A 21898-nucleotide genomic window follows, 5' to 3' on the forward strand; every position below is an offset into this window, starting at 1 on the left:
AGTTGCTTATCTCTTACTCTACCATGTCATTTTTTATTCTACATTATTTTTTATTCTAATTACTTTACCATAATTTATTTAAAACAGTTTTCATTTTTGGCCATCTAGATTGCTTCTAATTATTCCCTATTATTTATGTCTTCCTACATTCATCTTTACATCAATCCTTAGTTGTTCCCTTACTAGATGTTACTGCATACTATAGAAGAATATGGGTTTTGAAGTTTAGACCTGGATTTAACTTTAGCTTCATTACTGTCAGTATGATCTTGGATAATTTATTTAGAACTTTCATCATCTCAGTCTCCCATCTAGAAAATGGGGCTTATTAACAGTAGCTACCTCATAGGTTTTGTAAGAATTAAGTAGGATAACACATATAAAGCCCTTAATACAATGCCTGGCACATAGTAAATGCTAATAGTTTGCCATCGTTAGTACTAGTATGAATTTTCAGAAATTGAATGTTTGGGTTAGACGAGGGGTCCCCAGCCTCGGGGCCACAGACACAGTACTGATCCATGGCCTGTTAGGAAACAGGCCGCACAGCAGGAGGTGAGTCGCAGGTGAGCTTTATCTGTATTTACAGCTGCTCCCATCACTCACATTACTGTCTGAACTCCACCTCCTGTCAGATCAGTGGATGCATTAGAGTCTCACAAGGTGGCAAACCCTCCTGAGAACTGTCCATGCCAGGGACCTAGATTGCATGCTCCCTGTGAGAATCTTAATGCCTGATGATCTGTCACTGTCTCCCATCACCCCCAGCTGGGACTGTCTAGTTGCAGGAAAACAAGCTTAGAGTCCCACTCATTCCACATTATGGTGAGTTGTGTAATTATTTCACTATATATTACAATGTAATAATAGTAGAAATAAAGTACCCAATAAATGTAATGTGCTTGAATCATCCCCAAACCAGCTCCCCAACCCCCAGTCTGGGAAAAAGTGTCTTTCGTACAACCAGTCCCTGGTGACAAAAAGGTGAGAGACTGCTGGGTTAGACTATATCCATATATTTGAGGCTCTTAATACATACTGCCAAATTCCCTCCAGAAAGATATTAATACTTTCAGCTCTATGCAAGAGTTTCCATCATTACCAATCCTGAGTATATATTATTATTATGTAGTGTTTAAGGGCATGGAGTATAGAACCAGACTAGCAGGGTTTGAATTGCATTTCAGACTCTTATTAGCTATAAGAAGTAAGACCTGGTGGGATGCAATGGTTCACTCCTATAATCTCAGCACTTTGTGAGGCTGAGGTGGGAGGATTTCTTGAGCCCAGAAGTTCAAGACCAGCCTGGGCAACATAGTGAAACCCTGTCTCTACAAAACACTTTTTAAAAATTAGCTGGGGGTGATGGCATGCACCTGTGGTCACAGATACTCAGGAAGCTGAGGTAGTAGCATCAGCATCAGTTGAGCCCAGAAGGTCAAGGCTGCAATGCACCATGATTGTGCCACTGCTCTCCAGCCTGAGCAACAGAGCAAGACCCTGTCTCTTAAAAAAAAAAAAAAAAAAAAAAAAAAAGGGACCTTTGACAGTTTATAATAGACATAATTATAGCACCTTTCTTACAGAGCTGTGGGGATTACTTGAATAAAACACAACAGTTTAACACATAGTGATTGATAAGTGTTAGCTGTTACTAGTGAAACTGGTAAATATAAAATAGTTAAAAATAGCAACTCATATAATTTAAATATTAGTTAAGCTAAATTATTTCGTTCATTTGCCATTTGTATTTATTTTTTGAAGTGTTGTTTTATGTATTACCCCATTTTGCTATTGTGTTCAGCTTTTTTTGTTATTTTATAAGATGTTTTATTATTAAGGATATTAACTCTTAATTCAAACTATTCTTAATAAAGTAGTTGTATTCTTAACCAAAAAATCTGTGAAGCAGTTTTGTGTTCGATGGACTGCTTGTAAAATGCATGTTCCTCCTCAGACCTGCTCAGATTATTTTGGAGCAAGGCCAAGAAATGTTTAGTTTTATAAGATCCCCAGGTAATTTTTTAGGCCAGGAGTCCACTGTCTATGTGTCGAAAAATACTGCCCTAGAATGGAGTTGATACTGAGGCTTCTGAGTGATTTGACTCAGGCTTGACTCACAAACTAGCTGTAAGGAGGGAGGCTGAGATGGAGAGAACAAAGCACAGAAGACAATGATTTTCTAAATTGAGCCAGAACTAAAAGAGAAAGAAGGATGTACATTCAAGAGGATATATGTTCACATAAAATGGCAGTCATGTAAAATGAAATTACCTGAGCATCTATTATAGAAGCACAAGAAAATACAGTTTCAGATGTATTCAAGTGTGGTCAGTTATACCGTCTTACTGCTAACCAAACAAAGGGAAATCAAGGTCATGATAGTCTTCTCTCTGACAGTTATCAGGAAGCATCTTAAGCTGAGAAAATCCTGGTTTCCTGAATAAACAAGCTGAGGGGCAGTGCAACCTTAGAGAAGAGAAGGAAAGGGACTTGGAGGGAAATATAAAGGCAGAGAGCACGTGATTTCCTAGGTGGTTAACTTTGACTTTTTATTATTCTTTCAGTGATTCTCTGATAAGTATTTATGGTATACAATAACTAGCACAAAAAGTTCTTGATGTTTCACTTAGGAGAATATGAAGGAGGGAAATCAGATGAGAACACATAAATAAATAAACGAAGGAAGGAAAGAAAACATTAAGTCCAAACTAGAAACGTTAAAAAAAAAACAAAATTATAGGGTAAAGGATATAGAAGCCAAAAGATTTTCCCAACATAATTCTAATCAATGCAGTTTGGCACTTGATTATTTCCTTGGTTTGGGAGTAATGTTGCTTCTAATTGAATTTTTTGTGTACGTGTCAGTATAATGTTTATTTGAATGCAGAGTTTGTAAAACATTGACTGCTAAGACATTTTATGATTAGAATTCAGATTTTCTCCTTTTGTTTCTATTGACAACAAGTTAAACTTCAATATATTTAACCAGTTATCTTTATTTTCCAATTCTTAGTATTGCCTCCAAATTAACTTTGGCTGAGCTAAATCAGATCCTTTACCGATGTGAATCAGAAGAACAGGAAGACGGTGGAGGGTGCTATGACATACCAAACTGGTCAGCCCTTAAATATGCAGGTCTTCAAGGTAAGCAAGTAGAAAAATAGCTGAGCTTTATGTTTTTCTTTTAGGGTCATCTGGTGTCCTCTTTATAGACACAGAGTATAGGCTCAGAGTATGCCTGCTTGGGTTGCAATTATGGCTCTGCTTCTACTCATTGATTGACCTTTGGCAAGTAATGTAACCTCTCTGTGCCCCAATTTCTGCCTCTATAAAATTTGAATAATATTATTTGATTTAGAAGGCTTGTATGAGGATTAATGAGATTATTCACATAAAACACTGAAAACAGAAGGTAACACAAAGTAATTATCCAGCAAATGTTACCTAGAATTACTAGTTCTGTGTCTTTCCTTAAGGTCTTTATAGCTCTTTATGCATACTTGGACCTTAATTAATGTTTCTTGACCTGGTTTATTATATAAGAAAAAACAGAATATACTTGTTTGGACCCCAAGTGGGATTAGGCTGTAAATATAATCCATTCATCTTTTTAAAAAATATAATTGGAAATACATTTTGTTGCATATTTATTTTATCCTATAAAGATAACTTACAGTAAAATATAGAGTAGCTATAAGATTAGTTAAAGGAATTAAATGTTTATCAGTTTAATTCATCTAGTTGGTAATATTTCCTTAGATGTTTAAGAAATTTGCTTTGTCACACCTGTATTCCTTGTTCATATAGTTTTCTACTTACGCTTTTTGTTCAATTCTTTATCTCTTTGTTCATCTAACCCATATTTAAGGACTATAATTCTTACATCTGTCATAAAACCTTCTTTAACTATTGCTTTTTACAGTAATTTCTTTGTCCTCCAGAGACCTATTGCATTTATTTTCTATACCTCTTACTTGGCCCTTGAAATACATTGCCTTATTTGGATAATTAGTATAATGATTTTTTGAATCTTTATCATTGTGATTAAGAAACAGGCTTTAAAACCAGATTTCCTGTGTTATATTGACTAGCTTTATAACCTGAAGTAAATGCTCTATGGCTTAGTTTTCTCTTCTGCAGAATGGTACCTACTACAGGGGATTATGGTTAAGATTAATGAGTTAATACATGTGAACAGCACATTAGACAACACCTAGTTCATACTAAGTACTTGGAAATTGTTAGCTTTAAAACCACACTAAGGCCTTGCACAGTGGCTTACACCTGTAGTTCCAGCATTTTGGGAGGCCGAGGTGGGCAGATCACGAGGTCAGGAGTTCAAGACCAGCCTGACCAACATGGTGAAACCCCATATTTAGTCTCTACTAAAAATACGAAAATTAGCCAGGCATGGTGGCATGCTTTTGTAGTCCCAGCTACTTGGGAGGCTGAGGCAGGAGAATTGCTTGAACCCAGGAGGTGGAGGTGGCAGTGAGCTGAGATCACGCCATTGCACTCCAGCCTGGGCAACAGAGTGAGACTCTGTCTCAAAAAACAAAAAACAAAACAAAAGAAAAGAAAAACCACACTAAGTAGGCAGTATACCTTGAGAAATAAGAATGTTAAGTTTTATCTTTTTATGGGTCTTTTTTTTAGCTTTTGTATCTCCTACAAAACTAAGCACATAAGCGGTTCTCAATAAAGTTTTTTGAGATGTTTTGGACTTACGTTTTTTTTTCTAAAATATTCTCATTTTTCATACAAAATGTTTTGTTCTGTGAGTAATAAAGAAGTGTATGTGAGCCAGACACAGTGGCTCCCACCTGTAATCTCATGCTCTGGGAGGCCAGGGCAGGAGGATCACTTGAACCCATGAGAGGTTCAAAGCTGCAGCAAACAATGATCATGCCACTGCCCTCCAGCCTGGGTGACAGAACAAAAAATAAAATTAGTTAATTAAATTTAATTTTAAAAAGATGTATATATGTTACCAGATTTAAATAATCACTTCATTTTCACTCTGAGTTGTTAGACTACTTCTAGTTGGTTAAAAAGACCAAACTTTTGTGTGCTCTTTTTCTAGCCTTTGTTTTTCTTATAGTTAAGTTTTGCTCTTTGCTAATTCTCCTTATCTTTCTAATGAAATTCTTCTTCTTCTAAGTAGAATTGCCCTTACCTGTTTATTTTTGCTGCTTTATACCAATCCCTTTTCCCTCTGATCATTTAATATTTTCAGTAACCCACATAATTGTTTCCAGCAGGCTGCTAATAGAAGCCTCAGATTAAATAAGATTTAACTACTTTGTTGACCTTTCTTTCCCCTAAACAAAATGTATTTCCCTCCTTATAATACTGTATATCTAGTCATGTTGGAATCTAGGAGTCATGTTTTGGATCTGCTCCTTTCATCCTCAATATCCAATCAGTCATTATGATTTGTGGATTCTTTTTCATATTCTCTTTGGTATACCATATCCTTTTTATTTCCACAGTTTTCACTCTATTCTAGGACTAAGTCTTACATACAAAGCCAGCTAACCAATTTTTCAAATCTTGTTGCCTCATATACAGATCATTCCATTCCGTTGGTCATCATCAGATCTGTATCTAAAACACTGTTTTTATGTCATTGCATTATTCAACAGTGAGACCAACATTTACCGAGCATTAGCTGCCATCCATGAAAATGCTAGGACGTATGTAGAATATTATTTTTTAGTCTTGTTTCCCAATATCTTTATGTTTTAAGCTTGCTTCCCCAAAGCAGATTGTGACCCTTGAGGGAAAGAAGTTTATCTTAAATTTACATATTTTTTAGTTTCTCAAAACATGCTACATACATAATAAAATTCATTCAATTATAAATAGATAAATAAACATAGTCTAAATGAAGTCAGTGATGCCAATATAATTTTTAAGGTAGTATCATTGAAGCAGTAAAATCTGAGAAATTCTAATGCTTCTAATTGAAGACTAGAAGGATTAAGCGTATACACACACACACACACATACACACCCTCACTTTGATTCTTCACTTAGTTCTAAGTGCCTCCTGTTAAATTTAAACAATTCCTTCCATAGCATGCTTTATTCTTATTATCTCCATAGATATTCTTGCTCTCTCTGAAACCAGTTCTATGATTTCCTTAAATCTAGCCTGAATATTAACGAACCCACTAGTTTTCAACATGAAAAAACACAGGCTTATCACTTTTCTTTCTTTCTCTCTCTCTCTGTGTGTGTGTGTGTGTGTGTGTGTGTGTTTGCTCTTGTTGCCCAAGCTGTAGTGGAATGGCACAATCTTGGCTCACTGCAACCTTCAACTCCCAGGTTCAAGCAGTTCTCCTGCCTCAGCCTCCCAAGTAGCTGGGAGTACAAGCACGTGCCACCATGCCCAGCTAATTTTTTGTAATTTTAGTAGAAACGGGGTTTCACCATGTTAGCCAGACAGGTCTCAAACTCCTGACCTTAGGTGATCCGCCTGCCTCAGCCTCCCAAAGTGCTGGGATGAGCCACCCAGGCATGAGCTATTGTACCCGGCCCACATTTCTTTCTTGAAATGCCTTTAGGCAGGGAGGCCATACCAGTTACCCTTGACTATTATAACATTAAAATCTAAAAGAATAAGACCAGTCCCAGAAGTTATGAATCTTGAAAAGCTCTTTATATCTCTTGTGACAATCACCCACTTCAGTATGCCTTTGTAATTTGGCTCAAGCCAGTATTGCCACACTTATCTCCAACTATATTAAGTGCCATTGTGGACTGGACCGCCCTTGTGTCTGCCTCTAATACATGTTTACCCCAAATCACTAGAATAGAGACTAGCAGAGTAGGGACTAGAGGATATAGGAACAAATTGATTACCAATAATACAGCATTACATGTCTCTGAATTTTCAGGTTTAATGTCTGTATTGGCAGAAATAAGACCAAAGAATGACTTGGGGCATCCTTTTTGTAATAATTTGAGATCTGGAGATTGGATGATTGACTATGTCAGTAACCGGCTTATTTCACGATCAGGAGCTATTGCTGAAGTAAGTAGAGCTGTATTATAGTTCCTAAAAATCAAGGACATGATAAGAAACATTACCAGGTTATATATAATATTTACATTGTTTTCTAGCCAGAACCATTTTTCCTCCTTTCTTCATCATCTCTCAGTTCTAATAAATGGAAATTGGGTTTGTAGGTTACTAAAGTTGTATATTTAGATTTACCTCTAAAAATATACCTGGCCTGTACACATACCAAATTAACTTTAAAAATTATTTTTATTTTTATTCTAGGTTGGTAAATGGTTGCAGGCTATGTTCTTCTACCTGAAGCAGATCCCACGTTATCTCATCCCATGTTACTTTGATGCTATATTAATTGGTGCATATACCACTCTTCTGGATATAGCATGGAAGCAGATGTCAAGGTACATCCAACAGAGCTTAAATAAATAGGCATGTTTGTGTAGAAACTATATACAGAGTCACTTCATAAATATTCTTAAAAAACCAAACCATGAATTGTCATAGAGCTGAAAAGGCTTGTAGGTGGATAGTAAATTTATTAGCATCGTTTAGTCTGTGTAGCATACAAAAACAAACTTGAATATTATAAAACCTGTTCTAAAATCTAATAATACATATTGATAAGAATATTGTTTTATATTGTTTCTATGTATTCATTGACTTGAGTTAATGAAATTTCTGAAATATACATCACAATTTTTCTAATTTTTCATCAATTAAGAGAAAAAATATTCCACTTATTATGAATGAAATTTGCCTTTAGTGTTGAATTCCCTAAAACAAAACTGCAAATTTAAGTATACTAGTGAGAGCCATAAAATTGATTAGGACATAATTGCAGAAGAACAAAACTTCATTTCTACCATTTGTTTTACAACCATCTGTGGACTGTAGGCCAGCCAAAATAATGGGTGAAATGAAAGCAGTTTTGAAATCTAACCAAATTTTAAGAAATTTTAACTAATATTACCATTGTTACAGATTTATATAGAAAAATCATTTGAAGGAAAGAAATCAAGTAAAATAAAACTACTAAAAATTGTTGTATTTCTACAAGTAATAAATTCCATCACTTTTATTACAGCTTTGTTCAGAATGGTTCAACTTTTGTGAAACACCTTTCATTGGGTTCAGTTCAAATGTGTGGAGTAGGAAAATTCCCTTGCCTGCCAATTCTTTCACCTGCACTTATGGATGTACCTTATAGGCTAAATGAGATCACAAAAGAAAAGGAGCAATGCTGTGTTTCTCTAGCTGCAGGTAAGGAATTATGTACAAGGTTAAAATATGTAAATCAATAGTATTCACAGAGGAAAAGTTCTAGGAAAATGATTATTTTTTTAAAAGATTGTAATGTTACTCAAGATTTTATTTTACCACTTAGTACATTTCATAGATATTCTCTCATAAAAATAATAATCATGCTCACTGTTTAATTATAACTGTGCACCAGGCATTTTTGTGTGTTTTTGATTCTTCAAGTTTCTATTTTTTCCAACTTTTGACATTTTGTGTTTTTTAAAATCAAATTAATTTTACTATCCTCTTTTCTATATTTTTCCCCAATTTAAAAAAATAATCCTGACCTCGTTACTATCAGGAGATCATGTAAAGATCCCTACAAGTTATAAAACAAAACAGATGTTAAATAATTTTTATGATGTATCTAATTGCAATCAAATCCTTTCAACAATATTTATTGGCATCCTTTATTCCAAGTAGATTTAAAACCCACATGACAAATTCAAGTAAGCAAAATAGGCTAAAGGACAGGCTTTTGTTTTCTTTTTAGTGTATTTCAAGCATATTTCTAGGAACTACTTAGTATTTGAGGCCACTGAAGTTTAGAACTTTCCAAACTAAACTGAAAAACATCAAATTACAGGAAGAAAGAAATAGTATTATCTGTGCAGTTCCCTCTTTTTACCCTTAAATTTGCAGCTACTTAGACCAAATAAAAAGACTTAGTGATACCCAACAACTTAAATGAAAATTACCTTTCCATTAAAAATATTCATGAAACATTCATAAAACACTGTTTCAGTTCTATAATTGTGTATATTATTATGATTAACATATTACTTTGTTGTGTTTTCTGTTAGGCTTACCTCATTTTTCTTCTGGTATTTTCCGCTGCTGGGGAAGAGATACTTTTATTGCACTTAGAGGTATACTGCTGATTACTGGACGCTATGTAGAAGCCAGGTAGGAGATCCTCTGAAGTGTTGCACTGCGAGTTTGTGTCTGAATGTCTTTTATATGCTCTTCAAACTTTCCTTCTTAGACATCTATTCTCAACATTTGGGAGCTGTATTTTTTTTAGGTGTTTTTATTTTACTTTGTATATGTTCACTTTATTAGGATCATAGAATTTCAAAGGAGTGAAAACCTTTGAAAGTCACTAAGTTCTAGTCCTTCATATTACAAGTCAGGTTATCTTTAGCATTAGCTAATTTATTTCAACAAAACTAAAAATGTTATAACCTTTTTATGCCTTCTATAATGAATGCATTGCTAGTTCTTTTTCTGAATCTTATAGAATTATATCAAGTTTTCCTCTATTTGTTGTAAAACCTTATAATCTCTAATTTTATGTTTTCTAGACTTAAAATGTTATTTTCTTATGTCACAAAAATATGAATGAACTTATTGGAGGTCAAAAGGAAAGTGCTACAGCAGTGCCACTCAAAGTGCCTTCCACACATCAGTTCCACTCATCACTCTCACCTGAGGGCTTGTTAGAAATGCAGATTCTTGGTCCATATGCCAGACCTCCCAAATCCAAAGCTGGAGAATAGAGAGAGTAGGGTTGGTGGGCAGAAATATGTATTTTCACAAGGTCTCCGGATGGTTATCAACAGTCTAACACTAAAGTTTGAAAACACTGCTCTAAAAGCCAAAACTTTTAACAAAAAGGCATTTATATGATACCCTGTTTGATGCCATCTGGAAATTAATTGAAGTTTGCATCTTTATATACCAAAAATTTTATTTTTGATACTTTTAAAATTGAAGTTTTTAGGTGGGCATCTGAAATGAATTGCATTTTTGCTAATCTGACATATAATAAGACCTTCTCTTATTATCATCATGGAGCTATAGAAATTTGGGAAGCTGTTTGCTTCTTCCCTAAATGCCCCTGAATTACCAATTCAGAAGAAGGAAATGGAACATCAGTATTCAGCCTAGTATAGTGGTTAAGAACTTGAGCTTTGGACCAGACTGCCAGCTTTTAATCCTGGTTCCAAACTACCAACTGACAAATTACCTTACTGGGTGTTTGTGAAGATCAACTTAACACATACAGTTAAGCTGTCTAAAATAATATCTGCCACATGCTAAACATTTTATAAATGTTTTTATCATTATTGATGTTCTTTGGCTTCCAATTATCACTTCTATGCACTATCACAAATTTCTGCTGCTTAACTTTGTATAGAACTATGTACATTATGGGTTAGCAAACTATGGCCTGTCGCCTGTTTTATATGGCCTATGAGCGAAGAATAGCTTTTACATTTTTAAAGGTCATTTAAAATAAGAAGAAAGCATATGCAACAGAAACCATATATGTCCCACAAAGCCTAAAATACTTACTATATTATCCTTTATAGAAAAAGTTTGCCTACCCCTGAGCTAGAGGTGATTCCCAGAGAATACTATATTATCCCAGAGGATATTTGTTAGGGTAGTCCTAGCTGCCATAAATGATAAACACTTAAAATCTTAATGGCTTTTCATAAATAAAATTTATTTCTTCCTTGTAGTCTTAGATGCATGTTCAGTAAGTAGCCTTCCACATACTGATTCAGGGATGCAGGTTTCTTCCAGCTTGAGGATCTTTCAGCTTCCATGGCTTCTGCAGCTTCTCCAGAAGGCAAGTAGAGAGGGAAAGAGAGCTGGGGGAAACACACCTATTTTCCATACACTTAACGTGCATCAGTTCTGGCCACAGCCAACTGTAAGATTGGTTGGGAATTGTAGAAAACTCATTTTAGTGGACACATACCTCTACTACAGATGGTTCTGCTTCTTCCTTCTATAGAGTTAATCACAAATCAGAGGTCATTTTACTGAAGCGTACAGGATTGTTCCAGATGGTTAGAGTGCTAGTACTATGGCCAGGCTTGGTGGCTAACACCTGTAATCACAGCACTTTGGGAGGCTGAGGTGGACTCAAGATTAAAGTGGGCATTAAACTGAGACATAGAATTAATAAAATTTCTGAATGGTCTAACCAAAAAGCAGTAAGATCTAGACATTTAAATGACATTTCCAAGGTCACACCGATGACAAAGCAAGGATTTAGACTTCAGCCTTCTTATTTCTTAATGTCATGCTATTTCTAGAGTGCCATGCTCTCTTATAAACTGAATTGTCATTTGGTATATAATAGTAGAATAACACTTTTAAAAATAAACTGTCTTCTACCAGTTTTTAAACTGATTGAATTAGGTTTTTCAAGGTCAGCTTCATCTGTTTTTTTTTTTTTTTCTTTGTTTTCTTTTTTTGTTTGTTTGTTTGAGATAGAATCTCACTCTATTGCCCAGATTGGAGTACACTGGCACAATCTCAGCTCACTACAACCTCCGCCTCCCAGGTTCAAGCAATTCTCCTGCCTCAGCCTTCTAAGCAGCTGGGACTGCAGGCACACACCACTATGCCCAGCTAATTTTTGTATTTTTAGTAGAGATGGGGTTTTACCACATTGGCCAGGCTGGTCTCAAACTCCTGACCTCAGGTAATCCACCTGCCTCAGCCTCCCAAAGTGCTGAGATTACAGATGTGAGCTACCATGCCTGGCCAGTTTGTTTTCTTATATGTTTGTTTTACTCTTGGTTTCTGCTATTTAAAATAATAAGGTTCATGTTTAATAGTTACTTCGATTTTGAAATACCATAGATTTCAAAAGTAGAGTCTGGAGCTATGAGAGACCTTAAAAATCACCCAGTCCAATCTCAGATGAGAAAACTATACTAGAGAGGGAAGACACACAGATTGTTAGCATAAAATTCTAGGCTAGATTCAAGGTTCCTGACTTTAATTGAGTGCTTACTCTATCATATTATGACAACTTTCTACATGAAAATATAAAGAAATAGGGCAAGAGAGAAAATGTGCATTCAAAATATAATCACTAAAAGTGACTGGTCTTTGTCTTCAGTTTTTTATGTTTTTTTTCATTTCTGATCCATTTAATTCTGTTGTTTTAGGAATATTATTTTAGCATTTGCTGGTACCCTGAGGCATGGTCTCATTCCTAATCTCCTGGGTGAAGGAACTTATGCCAGATACAATTGTCGGGATGCTGTGTGGTGGTGGCTACAGTGTATCCAGGATTACTGTAAAATGGTTCCAAATGGTCTAGACATTCTCAAATGTCCAGTTTCCAGAATGTATCCTACAGATGATTCTGCTCCTTTGCCTGCTGGCACACTGGTAAAGATCATTTCTTAAAATAATTTTTCTAAAGAATGACTTTTAGTTTCTAATGTAAAAGTAAGTGTAATTAAGAATCCAAGTGTTAAGAATTATTCAAATGTCAGTATTGATTTGGCACCTGCTGGTACTATAAATCACTGGCCCTTACCTAAAGAACTTTGCAACATGGTAGAAGAGATGATAATGTGCATATAATTATGGTCATTTCAATAAAGTGTAGAAGTGTCGTGTTGTTTCTTGAGAGAGAGAGAAGGTACAGTAGGTGGATCTCAGGGAGAACTTTAGAACATAGCTAAAATTTTACCTATGTGAGCCATAGAAGGTGAGTAGGACTTTAGGAGAGATGAGGAAAGTTGTTGGGAGACATTAGAGATGAAAAGAAGCCAGGGGTATGGCACACACCTGTAATTTCAGCTTCTCAGGAGGCTGAGGCAGGAGGATCACTTGAGGCCAGGAGTATGAGTCCAGCCTAGCCAACATAGCAAAACCAGTCTCTTTAAAAGAAAAAAAGGAAAGGAATAATAAGGTTGCATAGTGGATTGAAGCACAGTTTAGGGGGCATAGTACTTATAATACTTTTATGAGCACCTAGGCTCTTAAAAAATATTTTATAAAAAAGTCAATCTGGTTTGGCTTTTTGTGGTAGAGTACCTGCAGGGTAGTAAGAGATTATGGAAAGGGTGACCCAGGTTATGGAGAACCTTGACTACCAATCCAGGGAGTTGAAAGATTATCTTATGAACAACAGTGAAGAATGGCTAGACATTTTTTAGTGTTTTTTTCCCCAGTCAAGACTGGACAATAATACTATACTTTTGCCTCTTCTGCTCTGCCTTTAAATTAATAGTTTGTTTGGTATATATGATTCAGGGGTGGGGAGCGGATAGTAGCTGTGTAAGCTATTTCAGGGCTAGCATATATTTGTGTCCTAATGATATTTATTTATATCGTGAAGTACTCAAAGAACATTTGTCCAAAAATTTTTTTACTTGTCCTCTATTATTGACTGACATTTCTGTTACAATGAATATAGGTTCATGCTATCAGGCAGGTAGTTATTTTACACACATAGCTATTCATTTTCTCACAGTTCATCAAAAAATAATTTTTCACAGCTTTATAATTTTTATAATTACCAGCATAATTTTTATATTATAGAGCTTTGGTTTTTTTCAGAGTCTTTAAAATGAAACATAATAAACATGTAAGGACTCTAAACATTTTGCTTCTATTTAACATTCTTTACCTTATTTAAAAATATATAATTGTATATTTCCCCAAATGTCATCCTGAGCATCACATGTATTATTTATATGAGTAAAGAAAATGACTTACTAAGTCTTTACATTCATGGGGGTATTTTCAAAAGTCATTATGGATCCTCAAATTTGAGAGTTCCCCTTTAGCACATAATTTATCCCCATTACCTGTGTATGCAGATGAGTAAGAATAGCAATGCCAATTTAAAATTCAGATGCTGGATGACAAGCTAGGTTTATTTATTAGCTGAACAGATCACTCTAATAAAAACTGTACAAGCTCACTAGATTCATTTTTGTGTATCAGCAAGTTATTTTATGTCACAGACATGAATAGTCGAATCTGATGTTAAATATTTGTATGCTTGTCTGTATTATTTGGCATATAGGAGCTGCTTCTAACCTGGCCTCACCCCAATTCCTATTTCTCTCTCCAAAGGAAAGTCTTCACATTACTTTGTCTGATTTGGGGGAAGATAAGAAAAATGTAATTTCTAACAGAGGTAACACCCATTGTGTCTCAAACAGGATCAACCATTGTTTGAAGTAATACAGGAAGCTATGCAAAGACACATGCAAGGCATACAGTTCCGAGAAAGGAACGCTGGTCCCCAGATAGATCGAAACATGAAGGACGAAGGTACAGAACTTGAACTATAATAGTAAAGATTTATCGAGTTGATGAAATTAAACCTTGTAATTGTTCACTTAATAAATATTTGTGTGCAAAACATCACAATATAATGATGAAAAAGGTTAACATAGTTCCTGATCTCACCAAGTTTTTAGTTTCTAGAGGAAAAATAAAATTTTATATCTTTTGTCAGCCAATTTGAAAGATAATTTTGGTGGTTTCATTTATAATCATAATAATAATCGCCATGAAGTGCATGCTTACCATGTGCTAGGCATTGTGGTAACTACCTTACCTATGTTATTACCATTTAACACTTCCCAAAACATTGGGAATGAGTGATACTGTTTCCATTTTTTACTAAATGAAGACTGAAGCAGAGTAGCTTACCCAGAGTCATAAGGCTACGTAGACGTCACTCATAGTCTGTCTCAAGAGTCTAGGCTCTTATAAAATACTTTTTGTAGAAAGGTTTATTTGTATATGAAATTAAAATAAATGTGCTTTTCTAACTTCTCTTGAGTTCATCCTATTCCTCATCTCATGGCATACTATCATTGCCAGCCAATGCAAAGCTAATAGTAATTTATTTCATATTATTCTCCATTCCCCTTAGAGAGTCATTCCAATGTGTTTATTGTATATTTATTTTGTAAGACATGCACTGTTTTATGTTCATGTGGGATTTTTTAAATTTTGTAATTTTGAAAGAATTAGACTTATAAGAAGTTGAAAAAATGATATAGTGTGCCATGAACTCTTCACCCAGTACAGCATCAAAATCAGGAAATTGAGATTCGTATGTTTTCAACTTTTACCAGTTTTTATATTCACTCATGTATGTATATGTGTATATGTAGATCTGTGCAGTTTGACCCGATGTATAGCTTTGTGTAACCACTGCCATAATCGATACAGAACTGGTCCATCACCATAAAGATCATTGTATACCCTCTTATGGTCACACTTAACCACTCCACCCCCCGCCCTCATCTCTGGCAACTACGAATCTGTTCTGCAACTCTATAGTTTTGTCATTTTGAGAATGTTATGTGAATGAAACCATATACTATATAACCTTTTGAGATTTTTTCACTGTGCATAATGCCCTTAAGATTCATCCAAATTGTTGCATTTATCAATAGTTTATTACTTTTTATTGCTGAGTAGTATTCCCTTTTATGGATATACCAGTATTTATTTAATCAGTTATCCAAACCATTCATCCATTGAAGGACATTTAGGTTGCTTTCATGTTTTGGCTAATACAAATAAAGCTACTATGAATATCCATGTACAAGTTTTTGTGTGACACATAGCTTTTCATTTTTTCTGGGGTAAGTGTCCAAGAATGGGATTGGTTCGTATAATAAGTTTTGTTTTAGAAGAAACTGGCAAACTATTTTCCAGAGTGGTTTTACCATTTTAATAAATTCCTGCCAGCAAACTGGAGAGATACAGTTTTTCTACATCTCACTAGCATTTGGTGGTACCAGTTTTTTTTAAGCTGTTATGATAGCTTCATAGACCACTGCAAACTGTGTGTTGGGTTGGAGAGAGTCTGAGACAGAGTCTTGCTGTGTCCCCCAGCTGGAGTGCAGTGGGCAATCCCAGCTCACTGCAATCTCTGCCTCCTGGGTTCAAATGATTCTTGTACCTCAGCCTCTCGAGTAGCTGGGACTACAGGCATATGCCACAACACCTGGCAAATTTTTTGCAATTTTTTCTTTTTTTTTTTTTTTTGGTAGAGATGAGGTTTCACCATGTTGGCCAGGCTGGACATTGTGGTTTTAATTTGCATTTCCCTAATGGCTAATGATGTGGAATATCTTTTCATGTGCTCATTTGCCATCCATCTTCCCTCTTTGCTGAAATATTGGTTCTTGTATTTTGATGTTGAGCATCTCTTAATGTGCTTATAGGCATCCATATATCTTCTTTGGAGAAATGTCTATTCACATCCTTTGAATTGAGGGGAGGAATTGAGTTCTCTGAGTTTTTGTTGTTGAGGTGCAGGGTGCTTTGTATGTTCTGGATACGAAACACTTATAAGATTTGGTTTGCAAATATTTTCTCCCATATTGTGGGTTGTCTGTTCACTGTCTTTAAAGTATCCTTTGATACACAGAAGCGTCTGATTTTTATTAAGTCCAGTTTATCTACTTTTTAGTTTTAGCTCTTATGTTTAGGTCTTTGGTCCATATTGAGTTAATTTTTGTATATGATATAAAGTCCAAGTCCATTTTTTTGCATGTGAATATCCAGTTTACTCAGCTCCGTTTACTGAAAAAACTGTGCTTTCCCCACTAAATGGTCCTGGCACCCTTGTCAAAAAAAAATGTGACCATATATACAGGGTTTATTTCTGGGTTCTCTATTCCACTGGTCTCTGTGTCTGTCTTTATGACAGAACCACACTGTTTTAGTATAGCTTTGTAGTAAGTTTTGAAATGAGGAAGCATGAGTCTTCTAATCTTGTTCTTTTTCTATTGTTTTGGCTATTCAGGGTCCCTGGCGATTCCATATTTATTTCAAGGTGGAGTTTTCTATTTCTACAGGCATCATTCTTTTTGGAGCATTTTTGTGATACCTTCCTTAAGCTTTTCTGTCAGATGTTTCTAACATCTGAGTCATCTCAGTGTTGTCACCTGTTAATTGCCTTTTCTCATTCAGGTTGCGATTTTCCTGGTTCTTGGCCTGACAAAACATTTTTCATGTTTTCCCAGACCTTTGGATATTATGTTATAGGACACTATGAAATCTTTCATTTTACCAAGTGGTCATCGTTTAGGTTTAGTATGCAGCTTCTGGCCTACTCTTGTGGGCTGTAGTTTCAGTGACAATTTAATATTTAGCAACATTATTCTGGTCTGCTTCATTCATGGGCTATCAGGAGGCCACTCAGAAAACCTGAGTGGAATTCCACACTGTAGTTTACTTCTCAAACCTGTGGGAGTGTTAATTCTCATCTGTTTCACATTTAGACTGGTCAGAGTCTGCCCAGGACTTCCTGTACAGCATCCTTTTTTGCAGCTTCCTCCTCTTCAGGTCTTCCCTAGTTGGGAGTGTGAGGGGGCACCCCATCACTGCTGAGTAGGGCATGGAAATCCAGACTCTCCACTCAGTCTCTGCTGACAGCATGCTGTCAGGAGAGAGGAATGCTGTCTCTGACCACCTACTCCCAGTGGGTGAAGGTGAAAGTCCATACTCCCCACCTAGTTTGTGCTAACATCATGCAGCAGGGGTGGGAAACACCCTGGGCTGCCTGCTACCGCCCCAAGGCCACCTACTACTGCCAGGTTGGGAGTAGAAGATCACACTCCCTAGACTCTCCTCATGGTGTCTGTGGGTACCACACTGCTGAGGAAGGGGAGTGCTGCCTTGAGCCATCTGCTACCTGCATTTGGGGGATAGGAGTCCAGGCCTCCACTCAGCCTCCACTGACATTCCATGGGGAAAGGACATCCATGGTATTTGCTGGCATAGAGCAGATGTTATAAAGGTTTCTGTCTGGTCAGGGTCCCTCTTTCTTTTTCTTTGGCTAGAGTAAATTGGTTTTTCTTGGAACTTTTTGTCAGTACCTGTTGGAGATTGCAGGTTGTTTTCCAAGGCAACATCCCACCCAGACTGGTATATACGGAGAATTAAAAAAAAAAAAAAAGCAGGGAACTCACCACTGTGACATTCTTCAAGTCTTCAGGTTCCTAGTCAACATGCCTTCCTCTTTACACTTTTAGAGTCCCCTTATGATAGTCCAGTGTATTATGCTCAGGGATTTTAGTTGTACTTAAGAGAGGAAGATCAGGGAAAAATGAGTCTTCTCCCCTTTTTTATACAAGAAGTTTCTGTGCTTTGTGTACTTATGTGTGTTTGAGTATGTGTAAATTACTTATGCTATATATTACATAGCATATATTCAGTGTACTATAATATATACTATAATAAATTTATGTTTTGAAATTGTACACAGATATTAGATATATCAGTATTCTCTATAATAAGCTTTTACACAAAAGGTATCTTACTATATATGTCCATTTGTGATTTGTTTTATTCAATCATTTTGTTTTGGATATTTATCTTTTTGTATAAATTTAAGGTTTACAAGGGCAGTTTTATTACATGGATATATTGGTAAGGTGAAGTCTGGGCTTTTAGTATAACCATCACCCAAATAATGTACATTGTACTCATTAAGTAATTTCTCATCTGTCACTATCCTCTCACCCTTCTGAGTCTCTGGTGTCTATTATTTCAATCTCTATGCCCGTGTACATACATTATTTAGCTCAGACTTAATCCATTTTGATACACGTAAATCCATTTCATTAATTTCAAATGGTATAGAGGGTTTCCCATTGTATGAATAAACTACAGTGTTTATTCATTCCTCTACTGAGCGGTTATTTTTTGTGAATGAAAGCAATGTGGCAGTGAATATCCTCTTACACATCTCCATGTGCACATAAATAAGGGCTCTCTAGAATAGATATAGGAATGAAATTCCTGTGTGGTAGAGTATGCACATCTCCCACTTTTAAGATATCACCAAACTGAATTTCAGAGTGGTTGTCCTATTTATTATATTTAAAATTTTGTAAATGTTTTAAAATAATATTACTTATACAAATTTTATTTGATACATATTTGGGCTTTTAGGTTTTAATATAACAGCAGGAGTTGATGAAGAAACAGGATTTGTTTATGGAGGAAATCGTTTCAATTGTGGCACATGGATGGATAAAATGGGAGAAAGTGACAGAGCTAGAAACAGAGGAATCCCAGCCACACCAAGGTAGTGTTGATTTTATAGTGCTGTGTAATTATACCATTTTAAAAAAAGAAAAAAAACACATACTTGTGGAATTTTTTATTCTATTAACCATGAACTCTTTATGTTAAATTAATCAAAATTTCCCTGCCTCCCTCCATTCATCTCCCCCATTATACATGCACACAGTCCTCTTGATATAAGTTATCAAGTAACACTGTGTTCTTTTCCATAAGTTCTCACAGGTTGATTCTCTACAAGCACCTCAAAAAAAAGATTTATGATTCATTTTCCCAGTGGTTAAGACATTTTCATAACCTGAACTGCTTATTGATATAAACATTTCATTATCTCCATCTTTTGCAAATAGAAAACAACCAATTATTCTGGTTTTTTTTTGAAATTCTTTCACTTTCTGAATCTTTTTTCCTCCGAATTTTAAAAATATTTTTTCTAGTATTTGTCATTCGAAAAGTTGTTATGATTTCAAATGCTTGATACATCATCAGAAGCTATTAAAATAGCTTTTAATATTACTATTACCCAAATAATGTACTTTGTAACCATTAAGTAATGGCTATTAAAATAGCTTCTGGCTGGGCGCGGTGGCTCATGCCTATAATTCCAGCACTTTGGGAGGCCGAGGCGGGTGGATCACAATGTCAAGAGATCAAGACCATCCTGGTCAACATGGTGAAACCCCGTCTCTACTAAAAATACAAAAATTAGTTGGGCATGGTGGCACATGCCAGTAGTCCCAGCTACTCGGGAGGCTGAGGCAGGAGAAATGCTTGAACCCAGGAGGAAGAGGTTGCCGTGAACTGAGATCACGCCATTGCACTCCAGCCTGGGTAACAAGAGCGAAACTCCCTCTCAAAAAAAAAAGAAAAATAGCTTCTGATATTGTAGTAAGCTGAGAAGTTATTTTCTTATTGTAGTTTTTTTTTGAGAGATAGAGCCTTACTTTATTGCCCAGGCTGTAGTGCAAGGGCAAGATCTTGACTCACTGCAGCCTCTTCCTCCCAGATTCAAGCAATTCTCCTGCCTCAGCCTCCCGAGTACCTGGGACTACAGGCAGTCACTACCATACTGGCTAATTTTTGTATTTTAGTGGAGGTGGGGTTTATCATGTTGGCTAGGCCAGTCTCAGACTTTAGACCTCTAATGATCCATCTGCCTTAGCCTCCCAAAGTTCTGGGATTACAGGCATGAACCTCCACACTTGGTCTCTTATTCTAAATTTTATCTTCAGTTGTCCAATAAGAACTCTGGACTGGGTGTGGTAGCTGACACCTATAATCCCAATACTTCAGTAGGTGGAGTTGAGAGGATAGCTTGAGCCCAGGAGTTCAAAACCAGCCTGGGCAACATACTGAGGCCCCATCTCTACAAAAAATAATTAATAAATAAAAAAATAAGTTATTGTCTTTACATGCTTTGCCAATTTTTTTAAAATATGTTTATTTTGGTACATTAGACCTTGTACTTCCCTTTTATTTTTCTTAAAAATGAGCTTTCTAATTAATGTGTCTGCCTTCCCTAACTTTCTCCACCCCTATTTTTCATGTTTGCTATCTTTTCTCTAGTACTTTATCTCAGTATTCACTGATTCTTTACTCCTACCTTTTCCAACTGCCACCTTCTTTTATTCCATAATCCCCATTCTACATAATAGAATTTTTTAAATACATGTGAGGAAATCATAACAGTCTCTCAGACCACAGGGCAACCAAATTAGAACTCAGCATTAAGAAACTAACTCAGAACTGCACAACTTCATGGAAACTGAACAACTGGCTCCTGAATGTCAACTTATAAACAGTGAAATAAAGATGTTCTTTGAAACCAATGAGAATGAAGACACATGTACCAGAATCTCTGGGGCACATTTAAAGCAGTGTCTAGTGGGAAATTTATAGCAATAAATGCCCACATGAGAAGCAAAGAAAGATCTAAAATCAACACCCTATTGTCAAAATTGAATGAGCTAGAGGAACAAGATCAAAAAAACTCAAAGCCTAGCAGAAGACAAGAAATAAGTAAGATCAGAGCAGAACTGAAGGAAATAGAGACACAAAAAAACCCTTCAAAAAATCAATAAATCCAGGAGCTGATGTTTTGAAAAGATCAACAAAATAGACCACTAGCCAGATTAATACAAAAGGGAGAAGAATCAAATACATGCGATAAAAAATGATAAAGGGGATATCACCACAGATTTCACAGAAATACAAACTACAATCAGAGATTACTACAAACAACTCTATGCACATAAACCAGTAAACCTGGAAGAAATGGATAAATTCCTGGACACTTGCACCCTCCCAGGCCTAAAGCAGGAAGAAGTTGCAACCTTGACCAAACCAATAACAAGGGCTGAAGTTGAAGCAGCAATTAACAGCCTACCAACCAAAAAAAGTCCAGGTCCAGACGGGTTCATAGCTGAATTCTACCAGACGTACAAAGAGGAGCTAGTAACATTCCTTCTAAAACTATTCCAAACAATACAAAAAGAGGGAATCCTTCCCAAATTTTTTATGAGACCAGCATCATCTGGATACCAAAACCCAGCACAGACTCAACAAAACAAGAAAACTTCAGGCCAATATCCATGATAAACATAGATATAAAAATCTTCAATAAAATACTGGCAAACTGATTGCAACAGCACATCAAAAAGCTTATCCATCATGATCAAGTAGGCTTCATTCTGGGGATGCAAGGTTGGTTCAACACATGCAAGTCTATAGATGTAATCTACCACA

The 21898-nt window shown here is 35.9% G+C and overlaps 1 protein-coding gene and 1 long non-coding RNA gene across 10 annotated transcripts in view; one reads left to right on the forward strand and one right to left on the reverse strand.

Annotated features, from left to right (window-relative positions):
• Positions 1 to 21898, forward strand: part of AGL (amylo-alpha-1,6-glucosidase and 4-alpha-glucanotransferase) — a 70239-nt gene that overhangs the window by 34359 nt on the left and 13982 nt on the right. For all 8 annotated transcript variants that reach the window (XR_013520297.1, XR_013520296.1, XM_017969330.4 and 5 more), the window contains exons 21-28: positions 3017 to 3147; positions 6906 to 7042; positions 7295 to 7428; positions 8112 to 8287; positions 9130 to 9232; positions 12241 to 12466; positions 14257 to 14368; positions 19022 to 19157. Coding sequence is in view for 6 of the 8 variants with exons in the window: in XM_017969330.4 (XP_017824819.2) it covers positions 3017 to 3147; positions 6906 to 7042; positions 7295 to 7428; positions 8112 to 8287; positions 9130 to 9232; positions 12241 to 12466; positions 14257 to 14368; positions 19022 to 19157 (1155 nt within the window). In the remaining 2 variants the exon portion in view is untranslated. The remainder of the gene's footprint in view (positions 1 to 3016; positions 3148 to 6905; positions 7043 to 7294; positions 7429 to 8111; positions 8288 to 9129; positions 9233 to 12240; positions 12467 to 14256; positions 14369 to 19021; positions 19158 to 21898) is intronic.
• The window catches only part of LOC118143070 (uncharacterized), a 140901-nt gene continuing 127146 nt past the window's right edge, over positions 8144 to 21898 (reverse strand). The window contains exon 10 of one of the 2 annotated variants that reach the window (XR_013520305.1): positions 8144 to 9814. This is a non-coding gene — a long non-coding RNA (uncharacterized LOC118143070). Of the gene's footprint in view, positions 9815 to 17731; positions 18149 to 21898 lie in introns of those variants that run through there. The other variant, XR_013520304.1, reaches the window with a different exon arrangement.

Source organism: Callithrix jacchus, chromosome 7, assembly GCF_049354715.1.
Source record: "Callithrix jacchus isolate 240 chromosome 7, calJac240_pri, whole genome shotgun sequence".
NCBI classification, from domain to species: Eukaryota; Metazoa; Chordata; class Mammalia; order Primates; family Cebidae; genus Callithrix; species Callithrix jacchus.